At 41.5% G+C, this 16,667-nt stretch overlaps 1 protein-coding gene across 1 annotated transcript in view; it reads left to right on the forward strand.

Moving 5' to 3' along the window:
* hs3st1l2 (heparan sulfate (glucosamine) 3-O-sulfotransferase 1-like 2) overlaps positions 1–14,887 on the forward strand; it is a 31,658-nt gene extending 16,771 nt beyond the window's left edge. The window contains exons 3-4 of the mRNA XM_029440072.1: positions 11,886–12,367; positions 13,452–14,887. Of these exons, the coding sequence (XP_029295932.1) occupies positions 12,116–12,367; positions 13,452–14,117 (918 nt within the window). The 5' untranslated portion in view covers positions 11,886–12,115 and the 3' untranslated portion in view covers positions 14,118–14,887. The remainder of the gene's footprint in view (positions 1–11,885; positions 12,368–13,451) is intronic.
* The last annotated feature ends 1,780 nt before the right edge of the window (positions 14,888–16,667 follow it).

The following is a 16,667-nucleotide window of genomic DNA, read 5'->3' on the forward strand; positions in this document are numbered from 1 at the left end:
CCTTTTTGAATAGGGGAACCACCACCCCGGTCTGCCACCCCCTAGGCACTGTCCCAGACTTCCATGCAATATTGACGAGGCGTGTCAACCAAGACAGCCCCTCCACACCCAAAGCCTACGGCATTTCTGGACGGATCTCATCAACCCCTGCGGCTATGCCACTGTGGAGTTGTTTGACTACTTCAGGGGACAGAAAAACATAAAAACTATTTGGCAGATCACAAACATCTTATATTCACTCTACGTTTAGCCTTGGTTTGGTTTCCACCATGTCCTGAGTTTGCTTAGCGCTCCACGATGGTCACTAGTTGCTCAGTTAATTTTTTGTCTGCCATTTGATACCGGGTATGTAGGACACAACCTGCATTTGAACGCTGAGACTGAACCTTACAGTAGAGGTTACAGAAAAACAAATAAATTGGCTAAAAGAGGCAAAAGAAACTTGGGTGATAATTTACTGTGATTTCAACAATATAAGCTGATCTTTACATTAAAAAGACTAATGTAATTCAGTGATAACATCAACATGTTGATTAAAGCAGGTTCAAGCGTCTACCAAGGGAACTCTTTGTTTATTGACATCTTGCTAATAAACTGCACCTTTCTTCTAACAATCCCAACACTATTTAGTGAAACATGTAATTCCAGCCTGTTCTGATGATTCAGGACTCATTGCTGTGTTTCTATTTTTAGCTTAAAGCTTAGGAGGGGAAATTTGACATGAATGCACTAACATGCAGGTGTCTGACAGCTGGGAGCTGCTGCAGAGTCAACCTCACCTGGTTGAGCAGCAGATTTTAACATTGGGAGGCAAAACGCTGAGCAATGACACCATCAGTACACTGACATATTTTTTTACTCATTTCTATTTGCCTCACACACGGGGGTTACTTCTGCTGAAGTCTAGCAAAATGTACTCCTGTGTTTGTAGACGTGAATGTATTACTCATCAGAGCGACAGATACGCTGCCTGATTTAGGACATAAGGGGACACTTTGTGATTTAGTAAAACTGCTGTGTTTTTATAAAAAAAAGATCTTGACTAGAGCAGCTTTAAAAAAGCCCAAACATAGCTGCAGGCCAGGGTAACCACCTCTCTCTGTGTCTGTGTTGACTTTAATGCTGAACAGTTGAGACACCAATCAGACTAATCGTCCATTTTGGCCAACAAAGCCACCAGCAGCCGGTTAGGTTCATTACTATCACCATAGGGCTCCGTTTGGCCGTAACACCACACCAACTGTGGCATCATCTGTAACCACCACCACCCTGATTCTCTCACTCTCTCTTTTTCCATCCCTCCTCCAACCTCCTAGCTTTAATAATTCCCAGTCCCTGAGGTCTACTGCCCAGGTGAGAGGGATCTAAACATTTGTTGCCATGGTAAGCTAGCAGCAGGAGCCCAAACACACCTGATGATGCTGGTACATCATTTATTTCTCTCTGTCACTCACTTTCCACTCTTCTTCCTCCAACCCCCAAATCCTACCCTTTTTACATAAACACCATCTGTTTTTTTGTTCTCTCTCTTTCACTCTGTTTTGTTTTTTGTTTTTTACTTCTGCACGTACAGCATGTAACCTAGAAAAACCCAGTTCAGGGCCTGGATAATATTTGGGCTCGCTGGCCCGTGATGATATTGACCAGACACAACTTGCCCACCCCCATCTGTCAGCTCTCCCTCGTTCCAGATGTCCATATGTACACAAGTATGACACTCAAAACGTACAGTAAACAACACTGAATTCAAACGAGGAAAAAAACAAGTCGATGGTGTCTGTTGCCCCGGAGCAGCTGACCTTGCCCATGTGCCAAGAGGGACGCACCCAAATCCTCCCATCCCTCATCCCCCCTAATACCACACACACACACACACACACACACACACACACACACACACACACACAGACACACACACACACACACACATACAGACACAGACACACACACACACAGAGCTGCACCCCTAGAGTGTCCCGTCACTCAGTGACAGTCGGGTTAAATTTACTCTGACGGGTCAGTCTCCTCTCACTGTCAGGCCAAGCTGTCGGGCCACTGTCACTGTGAGAGACACCACATATGTCATGTCTGTAAATGTGTGTGTGTGTTGGCAGAGGGGTGTGAATTAAGCACAGTGTTTATACACACACACACACACACACACACACACACACACACACACACACACACACACACACACACACACACACTTTGTATTTGTTTGATTTCTTTGAAATATCTATATTTGTTACCAAAACACTACTGCAATGTGTGTGAAGCACAGAAGGAAAATATGTTCCTTGATTCTTTGCTTCAAGATAAATCTTCTCGTTAGGCAACAACTATTCCAGCCAGAACATATTTTTCACAATTTTTACAGAACACCACTTTTTCACCATCACATTTTATCAAGTCGTTAAGAAATCTCAATCATCTTATTGATGACCTTGAAAAGAGTTTTTTATCTTTTATATGACGTATTGTTTTACTATATATGGTACCACATTTAGAACACGGGTGCACAAACCAGCTCTGGGTGATGATGATTTAATTTTGTGGCACTACAGCATAATGATTTATTTAAATGGCCACAACTCAGTGGTCACAGATTTGACTCAATATCCTCAAATAAACCCGCAATTTAATGTAGGTATTTTAAAAACAGATTTATTTGTATGTCTATATTGATGCAGCATTTGACTTTGAACTATTATGTAACTATTAAGTATTGAGGTATTATGTCTTTATAAAGACTGTATTTCAACCTTGAACGTTGGGTAAACTATTTGAAAGAAGAAGAGAGGAAGACAGAGAGAGGATCAAGGCAAAGATGAATGACAAAAAGTGAAATAGAGAAAGAAAGATGGCTCCATCATGTACCTGACTCAGGGGATGACCACGCATTACCAGGCTGCCTCACTCTCTCCCACCTCTCTAAAACTAAATGGCATGTGCTGGGCCCTGTGCCAGGTGGGTCATATAAAAACGCACACACACACACACACACACACACACACACACACACACACACACACACACACACACACACACACACACACACACACACACACACACACACACATAGAAATGCAGACATAAGAATAGATTGTATGCCCAGACATGATGCTCAGGCCAAAAACTCTTTTAATTAGAGCAACATTTACACACACACTCTCAGCATGCTTTACTTTTCTGTTTGCTCGCTCTCTCTCACACACACACAAACACACACACGCATTATTGCAGAAACAGCTTGCTTTGTTATGCATGTACACACATACACACACACACAAAGATTCCCTTGATAAAACTGGATTTCCTAATCAGACGCCCCCCTGAGCACTTTCTGATAAAACAACAACAGTACTGTAGAAGCCCCACTTTTTCTCCTGCACACACACACACACACACACACACACACACACACACACACACACACACACACACACACACACCAGAGAGGAGTAGGCGCATTTTGGTGTTTGATACGGTTGACCCAGATCTGGGAGCGTGCACGGCTGAAGATGCGAGGGAGGAGGGGGGATAAGGGGAAGAGGGGGAAGGGGGTATCTGGCTGTTATGCATGTGTGAGTGAATAAGATGATGAGTGGGTGAAAGGGTGGTGGGTGTGGGCCGCTTGGCTGCTCAGAGGTTTTTTTCTTCCTAAGAGTCTCATTTGAAAACCAGCGCGGGGCTGATGGGTAAAAGACGGACAGACCTCAGCAAAGGTCAGAGCGAGCGAGATAAACAGAGAAGAAGAGCCAACAAATAAAGAAGTGATAAAATGACACGACATATATTATATATGTACCGATATTACATGTTTGGAGTGCATGTTGGTTTAAGAATATTTCTGTAAGCATGTATACTTACACATAATATTGTTATGAATGCCTATACACGCACTGTCAGATAAACTTCTAAGAGAGATAAAGAGAGAGGAAGAGGCTCTTGTCAGGACCTACTTCTGTTTTTAGCCCTCTTTAAGTATTCTTCTTTACTCTGAATCTCTCAGAAAAAGATCAAATCTTCCACTCGTGCGGATAACTAAGCAAATCTCCCCCAGGCCCAGTACCTGGTGCAGGGTGCTTCAAACTCCTCACACAGATAGACTGCCTGGAAGAGGCAAAACTGCTTGACTTCAATAGAAATGAAAGAGTGGTTTTCAATCTCTCATCCACATCCCATGTTTCTTTCATCTTAACTAAAAACTTTGAAAGACCTGGGAGCAGATAGGAAGCTTTCTTGGGCTTAAAAGGATTTCCGAAACATATTGTGATTGTAAAAGGAGAAAACTCTTGAGCATCTTTTCTGTACTCGTACATCATCAGATATCTTAAACCACCATCCAAATCCTCACTGTTCATTGTCCTCCATCTTTTCTGTGCGATAACTGAGGAACACAGGAAGAACGCCAGCAGTCTGCCCGATCTGGAAGCATGACTGATTCCCGTCTTTCTCAGATGGCTTCATCTATTTCGATTACAGACCCCCCTCGGAGTGTTGGCCGTCTTCTCTTCAGGCTGGTAATGGGAAGGGAATAGGAAATAGGACCAGCCTTGTTACATTTTGGATTTTATTCTGAAAGGTAATCATGTCCGTGGATCTGATAAATGTTTGCCATTAATCAGCAAGCACGATTGGTTGAGTGGGAACGGGCCACGAGAAGGTAGATGAAGACAGAAAACTGAGAAAGTGCGGCCGAGGTGGAAGTGAAAGACAAAAGGCTGAGGAAATGAAGGTGAGACCCAGCAAATATAGAGAAAGGAAGGAGTGCAGAGTGTTAAAGAGAGATGGATGAGGGGGGATAAGAATGTAAGAAGAAAGAAAGGAAGGAAGACAGAGAGAGTTTTATCTGACTTTCACAGCCTTGGTGATATGACAGGCTTGGCAATCCAAAGCGTTTCACCATGCCACCCCCTACCAGGGACAATCTTCCTTTCTGCCTTACACACACACACCCTCCTGCAGAGCACTGACACACACACACACACACACACACACACACACACCAACTGCACCTCAGCCCCATCCTGCCTCCCTGCCGCCCATCTCCTCCCTCCCTGCCACCCTCTGTCTTTCTGTACAGGATAATCCTTCCCCAGCCCCTCACCCCCAAATGCCATCGCTCAGTAAAAAGATATTTCCAAGGGCCTGGATCGGAGACAGTTGCATGCTCGAACAAAAAGCAAAGGCGCTGCACACATACAGATGAGAACACACACGCGCATGCACACGCACACACACACACACACACACACACACACACACACACACACACACCCTCACACACCCTCACACACACACACACGACAGCATCTGCCTTTCACAGATAATTACACTCCACCCTCTTTTACTTTTTTCTCTCCATCTCCATCTTTTCCAGCCTGGATAGATACTTGTGTTTGTCAATATGGAGAATGCACGCATCATCGACAATCCTGGCATTGTTTTGTTGTTGTTTGTTCTCCCTATCCATGCTGGCTAATGTGAATCACAAGGAGCGATGAGTGGGAAAGACAAGGACTTGCAATGACTCATGTGAGCCTCATTGGGCAGGGTAAGAGGCTAACTCAGAGCTCATATGGTGACGATAAAAAGAACCGTCCAGCCGTTTAGTTGTGCTAATGAAGTCGACCATTCTGTTTTGATTTTATGTCGTTTACGGCAAAAGAAAACCCAAGAATGAAGAATCCTGAAATTCTTTACAATCCTGAAGTACAGCTGGTTTTAACCTATGTGCAGACATTTAAAAACACCATCTCATTTACAAAAGCAATTTGAAGTACTGTACATAATGATAAAACAGTAAAAAAAAAAATGTGAACGACAGAAAATAATATCCACACATACCAACAATGACAATAATGTTAATTAGAAAGAAATGTCAACCGTTAAGAGTATAGTCTATTTTCTTTAGATAGTTTTTTTAATCTTACTGAAAGGACACTTTTGACATGTACATGGAGCCGTTTCTTATTTTTAAATCTAAATCCTGTCTCATTTCCAATTCGTCAAGATTAAAAGTTCATTCACTCAAAAAATATTTCAGGCAGGAAGGTGCGCTTCTGTATTATTTATGAGCAGCTAAGAGGCTGCTGCAGGGCATCCCCATTAGCATGGTGCCAGGGTCTGTTAGTGGATCCACATAAACAGGGATGGATTCAAACAACTTACAATGAAAGAGTCAGGAACAGGCTGAGGAAACAGAACAAAAGGTTAGGGTTGAAGAGGACAAGGAAAGGTGAGAGAGAGAGAGAGAGAGAGAGAGAGAGAGAGAGAGAGAGAGAGAGAGAGAGAGAGAGAGGTGGAGATGAAGCGACTTGACTGCAGGGGAATATTGAACCTTACAGAGGAGTCACAAGGGACTCACGCTACCACTTAACACAAGGCATGTGTCTCGCTGTGCAACACACACACTCACACACACACACTCCACACTGTGATTGGCATCAGCCCACAGTTTGCCACTTCACATCAAAATGATGACTGTAGGTGTTCTGAATCTGACGTTCTTTCTGCAGATAACGTACACGAGGCAGAGCTCATATGTAGGACATTTGACACTGGTCAAATTCACGGAGAAGCATTCAAGGGACATTATGTATAACAGGTATATCAATACCAGTCTATCTGTTAGGCAATACTTTACAACACATTTCAGAACAGAAATGCCAAACTATGGTCACACTTAAAAAATTACAAACTTGCTATGTTTCATAAATAAAAGCAGGTTGCATTTGAGCGCTCAGCCTGATGTTGCAGTGTGTAGTCTGATGATTGGACACTGCAATAACCAAAACATGTAGTTTGTAATGCCAACTCTGCAAATTCACAAATCCTGCCAATCAATCGAAGCTCACTAGAGGTGGGTACCACCTCTTTATCTACTTAACGATAGATACTTGGTGTCCGTGTAACGATACAATATTGCCGCACAAAATATTGGAATACTATGCTGTGTACATTTTTTCCCACACCCCTAGAGCTTGCACAAAAAACGTAACACGTTCTTCAGTTTGCCTGTGGCTGGAGTGGGTCAGAGCTTGCGCTGAAACATACAGTCATCTGTCGTACAGGCTTCAACTGAAGGAAATGAGACGGGGAGCACCTTAAGTCTTACTTATACTATTGTTACTGTATTTTATTCTATTTAATTGAGTACTCGCCACTTTACTTTCTTGTTCTTTTGCTGTAACAAGGTAAATTTCCCCGTCGTGGGACTAATAAAGGATTTCTGATTCTGATTCTGAAGTCTGAAGAAAACATCCACTGAGAATTGGTTGAGCTCTGCAGCTGCAAGCCAGACCAAATAAGTGAACAATGTAGAGCAGTTTAGATAATGACAGCAAGCCACCAAGCCGCATATGGAATTTTAATTGAGCACTGCATTTGGTTTGTGGCACTGGCGGATAAAAGGGTATCCCACTCATTTTGGTCTTCACTCGGTGCCTTGCCAGACCACAGAGAGAGATGACAGTGTGAGGCGAGCGTCATTGTGTGAGGCGAGCATCATTGTGAATATTTTGGAAGTAAATTTCATTGGTTTAAAAATCTGTTAGATGTAGTCTGTCTAAAGTTCAAGGATTATATAGTTTCAACTTTTATTTGACACACTGGGTGGCAATATTTTCATGTTTTTTCGAGGGATTAAAACAAACATGTCACTGGCAGGATTCTGTTTGGATGCCATATCTGCATGTGTGACTGGCGTCTTCACACCTGGGGGGAAAACTCTTATGAAAAAGATATAAAAATGCATCTCCTTAATTCTCAACCATGACTTTGCACGGAAAAGTCAAAGGGGATAAAACAACTCTCAGCTCTTTTCATAATAATAAAGTAGGTAGTTTGCCTTGATTCGCAAGCATGGAGGTAAGTTTTGATGTCGTCTTTCCATCCGTCCGTCACCATTTTGGTGGTCAAAAGGTCAAAGGTCAGGTTCACTATGACCACACATCCGTCCCATTCTTGTAAACGTGATATCTCAGGAACGCATTGAGGAAATGTCTTCAGATTTGGTACAGACGTCCACTTGGACATAAGGATGAACTGATTGCAATGTGGTGGACAAAAGTCACTGTCACCTCACAAAACACGTTTCTGTCCATAACTCAAGAATTCATATGCTAATTATGCCACATTCACACAAAACATGTAATAGGATAAAATGATGGACTGTTGAAATGTTCGACAGACATGGATGTAAACTGCAACTTGACTGGTTCACAGAAACATAGAACCGGGAGGCGGTAATTATAGTTTTAAATATTTAATTAACAAGCGCAACACAGCCTCACAAACACCTGACCTCCATGTCAAATTTAAGACAGCGTGAGCAATAGAGCTGCCGGTCACAGCTAAAAATAATATTATAACCTTCAAAAACAGACAGAAGGAAGGAAATCTTCATTCTTCCTCTGAAATAATCTTATGTCATGAAACTCAATCGACTTGTATTTTAACTTGATTTCCCACGCACACAAATATTTTAACATCAATATGGTCTAACAAAGAAGGCCAAAAATATTTTGTACGTCTTAGAATAAATGTGTCGAACCTATCCTCCCTGCTAACTGTAACACTGTAGTGAATAGTTCCCACAGCCATAACACCTACTTTAACAAACCACACACTGCTTTGCATTGAAACTCCCATCCACAGTCAACGAGGGATGGTAAAGGGTTGCAACAACGATGACGACAATGTCACCAAGCCAGGGGATAGCACAGAAGGTCGGGGGTGCAGCGATGTTCCCTGAAGGTGCAATTAGCACTCCACTACAGGAACAACGGCAGACAGGGTTCCTCCTCTGAACCAGAACATTGTCACGCTAATTAATAACTCAGTCGCATCAGGGAAGCTTTAACACAACAATAACAACAACAGGAAAAAGCAGCAGAAAAAGAGGAACGGTTTAGTGTTTTACTGACAACTTCGTAGGACTCTGTCAGATTTCCGTCAGATTTTTCTTTCATTCCTTAAAAATCAAAGAGCATCTTTCAACATCATGCAGGGGAAAAAAACAATCATATAAGACGCCAACCTACAAATCTTTCTCCCTCTAAAGGCCTTGTCACACATATCCGTAAGGCGGAAACGTATACGAAAAATATCTCACAATTTGTCAGAGTCCAAATACGTCCAACTTTTCATCGGATCGGATCGGAAAAGTGAACATATACAGCTATGCATCTCTAACCTATTGATAGTATATCACTTACTTATACAAAATGTATCAGACGAATGCATAACGAATACAAAAATATGGCGTATACAAAATATGGGCAATACGCTGGTTTACGTTGATATAAGGGAAGGTATAAGTAGTATTCGTTAAGAGCAGACCGTGTTACGCTGGGGTGCGTTGTTGAACGCTGAGTCTGTAAAAATGTTTTGAGCATGTTCAAAATATTTGGACGTACCCAACGTGTGCTTCATAAATTATGCAGACGTTACACATAAGTTACGTTACATTAGACATACGTGAATACGTACGTGAATACGTAGGTAAATATTCACATACTGCAATATCACCTCGTTAGTGTGATGAGTTACACCTGTAATAATAGTTAGAATCTGTATTAAATGTCCACACACACAACAACTGAGGGTAAGTAAATTACAACATTTAAGTTATCTGAATTAATATTTGTATTCACCCAAAATGCTCTCATATGTTCATGCTCCGTCATAGGCCTTGTATGTCAAAATGTGTTCCCATGGTCCTATGTTCCCAAGTTGTCCCCAATGTTCAACTCAATGCTATGTACCAAGGCTGTGTTCCCACAATAACCCATGTCATATTAAGTGAACACCGAGCTGGGAAACATCTTTTCAGGTTCCCATTATGTGTTATATAGCTTGGGAGCTAAATTGGTCTCATTCCCAGGTTACTTATTTTAACACAAACCGCAATCTTTTCCCAAACCTAACCAATTAGTTTCATTGCTTAAACCTGAGTGACGCCTAGACTTGTCCGTATGTGACAAGTTGGGAATGAGAACGGGTTGGGGGACCCTGAAATCATAGGAATGACCCCAAAAACACTGGGATGTTTGTCATATATTTTCAGGAAAAGCTTATAGTAACTACAAGATCTTGATAAAGAAGAATACAAAATGTCTTTCATTCTCAGTCTCATCCAAATTACACAGGTGATACTTTCTGTCCTCCTCTGGGACTTTGGGAAATACATATAAACCCCCCATGAAACCACAACTTGTACATTTTACACTTTGGTTTTGTACAGATGAAACAAACAACAGATATTATGTTAACAGTGTGAGTAACTAGATACATGTTACACAAGCAAATCAAAGTCTTGATTCAGGACCATTGCAAGCAAAATATGTTTAAGTAAAAGTATTGGCATCACTCAGAAACAACAGCTCTTTTATTTTTAAAACTTCACACAAATATTCTTTAAAACACACTCAGCCCAGGGAGCTGTGAAGAACAAATTCCCACTTTGCGCTGTGCTTTGTTCTGTTTGAACACATGGGAGTCTGCGTGCCTTGCTCAAGGGCCAGGCGCTGTTTAAGTAGAACCTTGTTTCAGAATAAATATATTTTGTGACCTTTTTCTTAAATGAATGAACAATTGATCTTTCAATGCATGTCAAAATGTGAGTTTTTTTTTATTTAGGAAATAATTTGAAACATCCCCAAACCCAGAATAAACAGAACTTGCAGCATTCAGACATTCAAGATTCACTGCAACTTGTCTTCAATACTCAGATGGGTTTTAGTGCTCCTTTGGGATGCCCTAAACCTCATAACAGCATTAATTTTCAATGCATCTCCTCTCTGTGTGCTTTAGATGTAGATTAATATTTCATTATCTCCTGGCCATAATCACATCACAGCCCTATATTCTGGGCTAAAACCATTACTGCTTGGACTGGGACTTTGTAGAAAGGCAGAGGCGTCTCAGACATATGGGATCATGGAACAGTCGAGAAAGCATGCATGGAGCTATAATGCGAGCTGTGAGATGAAAAGAAACGCTCTGTGACTACACTTTCAAAATCTGTGAGTGATGCAGACACTGCATCCTCCCTGGGCTCAAAGGAAACATTTCTCATTTTTATTCTTTTTGTGCAGTAGGTTTGGTGATTTTATTTGTTCGGGACGCATCTGTTTCAAACCTGTGCATCTTCATGAGATCTGTTGGTGCATTTTTATCTTTTAACTTGCACAAATGTTTTGAAAGTTTCAGAACACAAGCATGTTGTTTTGTGCTCACAAGGCTGCGTTGTTGTTTGGACTTAATATTTTTATTGGATCACTTAAAGTTGATGTTTATACAGTTGAAGTTCCTATATAGAAGTTATGAATATATACGTCATTATTATAAACCTTTGTTTATACCGTACTCGTATTATTGATATGCGGATTGTCATGTTTGCTTGTTTTCATTCAGAAAGGTATACCTGAATCTTATTTAGCTTAATGCGGGATTTGAACAGTGTATTTATATTATTGATAGCTTATTGATTTGTGGGTTGATTTATTGCAGCTCTATTTTCTCTCTTTTGAACCTTGCTTCTATTACTGTATCAGTATTTCTATTGGGAAAAAAATGTGATGTGTGGATGCCAAGAAGATAAGCAACTCTTATGGCATTAGCTAACGATGAACCAATGAAATAAAAAAAGAACTGACTATGCTTTCAGGAAGAAGATAGGATGTTCATTTCTTTATTTGTTTTAGCAGATTTTTATGATTTCTCGCTGCATTTTCCTTGTTTTAAGAGCTACAGTTCAGGAGTTGCATGTATCCATTTGCTACCTTGTATTGCTAGCACAGGGGGGACAGTATTAAGAAGAAAGTGGTATAGTGAGACAGTGGACAATAACCTTTTTTCTTTTTCTTGGCTCATAGGTTGTCCAATTGATGAGCTTCCTCCTGAGGCCCCCTGCTGACTGATAACAAGCACTCTGTACAAGTGCGGGAGCTCCATGAGTGTGCGCACATAACCTCCACACCTCCTCTGTGTGTGTGTGTGTGTGTGTGTGTGTGTGTGTGTGTGTGTGTGTGTGTGTGTGCGTGTGCGTGTGCGTGCGTGTGTGTGTGTGTGTGTGTGTGTGTGTGTGGTGTGTGTGTGTGACACCATGCTGTGGACAGTGATCCTAGCGCTGCTGGTGCTTCTCCTGCTGCAGACTCAGCTGTCTGTGTGCTTAAGAGAGTTACGCAGCGGGGGTTCCAGCTCACCTGTCTCCTCCTCTTCATCATCCTCTTCCTCTTACAATGCCACCCAGCAGCGGCTGCCTGGAGCGATTATTATTGGCGTACGGAAAGGCGGCACCAGAGCCCTGCTGGAGATGCTCAACCTGCACCCAGACGTGGAAGTGGCAAAGGCCGAGGTAAAAGTAAAATCACTGCCACCTGATAAATGTTCGATCTTCTGTTACTTTACGACGTCTCTCTCTATTGTTCTTTTTAATCCACAACATTTATTTGACAGCTGTAATTCACTAGTTACTTTTAAGATTAGGAGATTACATTTAAAAATAAAAATAAAAAGCAGTTAATAAAATGAAACGCATTGTGAAAGATGAATCCAGTGGCTCCCAACAGAAGATTTCTATGATTTTAGAGTTGTTTAAAAAATTATCTTCTAATACTTTCTGTATTTTAACTTAGTGTAGGACTTTCACTTCTACATGACTATTGTTGGAGGGTAGTAAAGATATAATTAATTAAGTAAAACATTTTACTACTTCTCCCATTACTGGCCCAAATATCACTTCAGGGAATGATTATGGGTAATAATTGCCAGGAGTAAACCATTAAAATGAATGCAGAGGAAGTTACTTTAAGGCCCTGACCATTTATTTCAAATAGATTTGGCTCAAAAAATCCAACAAGAAGTCATTCAAGCAAATCATATTGCATGCATATAGAAATCAGAGAGTCCTATATCCCCAATAAACTTGCTGTTTCTTCTACCTGGTACAAATAACAGCCATTACATACAGACAGCTAAATCTGTATACAATGATTATATTAAGTTTAACCTGTTTGTAGGTGGATTTGTGTCCCATTCCAGGTGATCTTTTCCCCTATTATCATTATCAATGCAGAGAGGCATACATAACATATAGAACAAAGTAAGCTCAGCCTATAATATGGCTGGCAGTGCACGTACATGATTATGAATGATGACAGGCCTTTCTCGAAGAAGCTGCACAGAGAGACATACTTATCAGGGTAGTTCGAGGTGAGGACTGAAAAGTTGGAAAGCTAGCGCAAAGGAATAGATTGCACTTGACAAGCTGGGGTCGAAATACAAAGAGCTCAGTGTCTCATAGAAACATTTATCATCCCTTCATGTTCTTTCACTCCCATGAAAGAAGTGACATTTTATGGACATGCTTTGTCATTGTGTCATGCATGCAGCTGATTTCCTTGTCTTCATTAACACCACACCTTCTGTCCCTCTGTCAGGTGCACTACTTCAACGTGGAGGAGCACTACCGCCGAGGCCTGGCGTGGTACCGAGCCCAGATGCCCTTCACCCTCCCTGGTCAGCTGACAGTGGAGAAGACCCCTGGCTACTTTGCATCCCCTCAGGTTCCTGCACGTGTCTGGGACATGAACCCTGCCGTCCGCTTGTTGCTCATCGTCCGGGACCCAGCCGAGAGGCTGATCTCGGACTACACCCAGGTCCTCCACAACCGCCTGACCCGCCACAAGCCCTACCAGCCGCTAGAGGAGCTCCTGATCAACAAGGGCCACATTGACCCTGGGTACAAGGCGTTGCAGAGGAGCCTGTACCACCAGCATCTGGCCCGCTGGCTGGAGGTCTTCCCCAGGGAGCAGATCCACGTGGTGGACGGCGACGCACTCATTCAGGATCCCTTCCCCGAACTAAGAAAGGCTGAGAGGTTTTTAGACCTGCCGCCCAGGATAAGCCCCAACAACTTCTACTACAACACCACCAAGGGCTTCTTCTGCCTCCTGTCTGCCGGACACGACAAGTGCCTGGACGAGTCTAAAGGCAGGCCGCATGCACCGCTGAGCACCCAGGCCTTTAAGAAGCTTTGTGGCTACTTCAGGAAGCCAAACAAGTTGTTCTTTGAAATGATGGGGAGGTCGTTTTCCTGGTGCTGATCCAGTGGTGAAAAGCAATTGTGGAGATAAAACACCCCCTGCACAATGCCAACACATTCAGGGACACAGGGGGAGAAAGAAAACTGTGGTTTGTGTGTTTTTGTAGGTAGAGCAGTGGAACGATTATTAGTTAAATTAAAATGATAAACATCTCTTGTTGTTAATACCTACTCAGGTATAAATGCGGCCAACGAGAGCAGATAAGATATGCGGAGTGGTCCAACCTCTCGTGTTGGACATGTGGCCAACACAAACCTTAACCATGACCATACTGGAGCCTCGTTGGATAAACTCACTTGACGAAGCTACGACAACCGTGCCATACGCAAGTTTGAAACAGAAAACAAGACTCCTTGTTAGTGCTCATTTGTGGGGTGTTAAAAGAAGATGTGCAGACTTTGAGGTGATTTAGAAATAGACAAGTGGTGAAAAGATGGTTGAATTAATTATGTGTTGCACTATGAACTCTAATTGCATAATAAGAAGAAGTCAATCAAGGTTCAATGTAGACTATTTCTAACAGAAATCAACTGCTTGCTTTGATTTTTCTCAACAGTGGTAACATGTTTGTGTGTAAGTAGTTGAGTCATCTTGTTTACGTTTGCTTTCTTTAGTTATTTTACAAGACCTACTTTTAAATAATCTATTTGTGAAAATACTTTTCTTTGTATATGGTTCTTTTGAAAGTAGCACCCTTGAAAACTTGTTTTTGGTTTCTTTCTTATTTTCCAATGTGGTACTATTGCTTGTTCATGTTTTTTTAAGACGTCCTTCAAATAAATGTGTTCAGTCCTACAGTCTCCTGCCTTTTAGCAGCCTCCATAAGGTTATGTGTGCTTAAAAACATCAAACACAAAGACACAGAGTCACTGACGGGTCTCTCTGAAAGCTCCTCTCTCTCAAAGTGTACGAACATGTTCTCTGTCAGTGTCTATCCGACATGCTCTTTACATCGTGGATCAAAAGACTCCTACGTTCCTTTTCATCGTGAAGTTATTCCTGTCAAGGAATTACCTCCAGTTTCACCACCACTCTGTAACAAATCCCACCTGTAGGTCATCTGAAGGGCTGTGTGTGTTTATTCAAGGCCAGAATGGATTTCTTGAGATAATTCAGTTCATCTGGAAGGACTAGATCAGACCGACATGTTGTGACATCGGAGTTTAAATTATAGGATTAAAGGATAAGTGGGCTGTTGCAAGACATTTCTTTAGTTTTATGTGAGACACAGTGTCCCACGCTCCCCTATACAGGTTGTAAGGTTAAACACAGTTGAATGGGGCACTTGTTTTAGCCTTCAAAAACAGGTATGAATCTAACTAGGGCTGCGACTAATGATTATTTCCATTACTGATGAAGGGGGCAATTCTTTTCTCAATTGATCTATTGTCTGGTACGTAGAAGTCTAGAAAATAGTGAAAATGCCTATCACAAGTTCCTCAAGCTCAAAGTGATGTCTTCAAATGTCTTGTTTTGTCTGACCAACAGTCTTTTGACAATTCAAAAGAATTCAATTAAACATTATGATTTGACATAAATCAGCAAATTCTCACAATTGTGAAGCTGGAATAAAGTTGTTTATGTATTAAATGATTAATAAATCATCAGAATACTTCAGTTCAGCTGTGAACCCAATATGAAGAAAGGGCTTGCCACACACCAAAAACACTTTGGGATGTTCCCCAGATGCTGTGCAGGGGACTTTTGACTTTCTTTTCGATTGCAAGATAAACCTAGTTTTTGAAATTAGGAAGCTCATAGAATGATCAAACTAGTGTTTACATGGTTTACCTTTAGAAGCATCCAAAACGATGATTTCTTCCAGGTTGTACTGATGATGTTTTCATATTGCAAAGAAAATATATTTTCTTGAGTCAAACCTTAGGACTGCATCATGAGTTAGAACTAACATGCTTTATGACAACCATTTTTCCCCAAGAAAATCCCTGGAGTAGGATGCATCATTCTTTGTGCAACACAAGAATTTCTTTCCCCAGAAAATGATTTACACAAGGTCTTTGAAACAGCAATTGCTTGCAGGAGTGGATAACAGGTTGAATGGTAACTTGTTACTAAAGCCAGAAATATAAATCAGTTGAAGAAACATTTCTGGATTATTATCTTAAACATTATCATTTTTTCATGCGATGTATTTGAGGCGTCTCCTGTCCGCTGCAGAAGAGAATAGAAGCTGAAGGCTGACCTCTGGCTGTCACCCTCCCACCGTCCTCAAGAGAAAAACTGCAAAGACCGAGGGAGAGAGAGAGAGAGATGTAGGAATAAACAAATGGTTCTCGCTCTTTGAAGATGTGAGGCAGCTACGTCTTTCATGTGTTCCCTGCTGAGGTCCACATTCATGTGGACAATACATCTCGTGTCACGTTTGATCAGAGAAATCTTTCCTTCATGTGTTGGGGTTCCTGAGTTTGCAGCAGTTTCATAACCAACTTTGTCTTGGAGTGATTCTGCAGGACTAGATGTTCTATTTTGGTGTCATATTTTATGCATCCTGACAAAACATCCAAACAAAAGTTTATGACACTTACACTT

The sequence above is a fragment of the Cottoperca gobio genome, chromosome 9, assembly GCF_900634415.1.
Source record: "Cottoperca gobio chromosome 9, fCotGob3.1, whole genome shotgun sequence".
Taxonomy (NCBI): domain Eukaryota; kingdom Metazoa; phylum Chordata; class Actinopteri; order Perciformes; family Bovichtidae; genus Cottoperca; species Cottoperca gobio.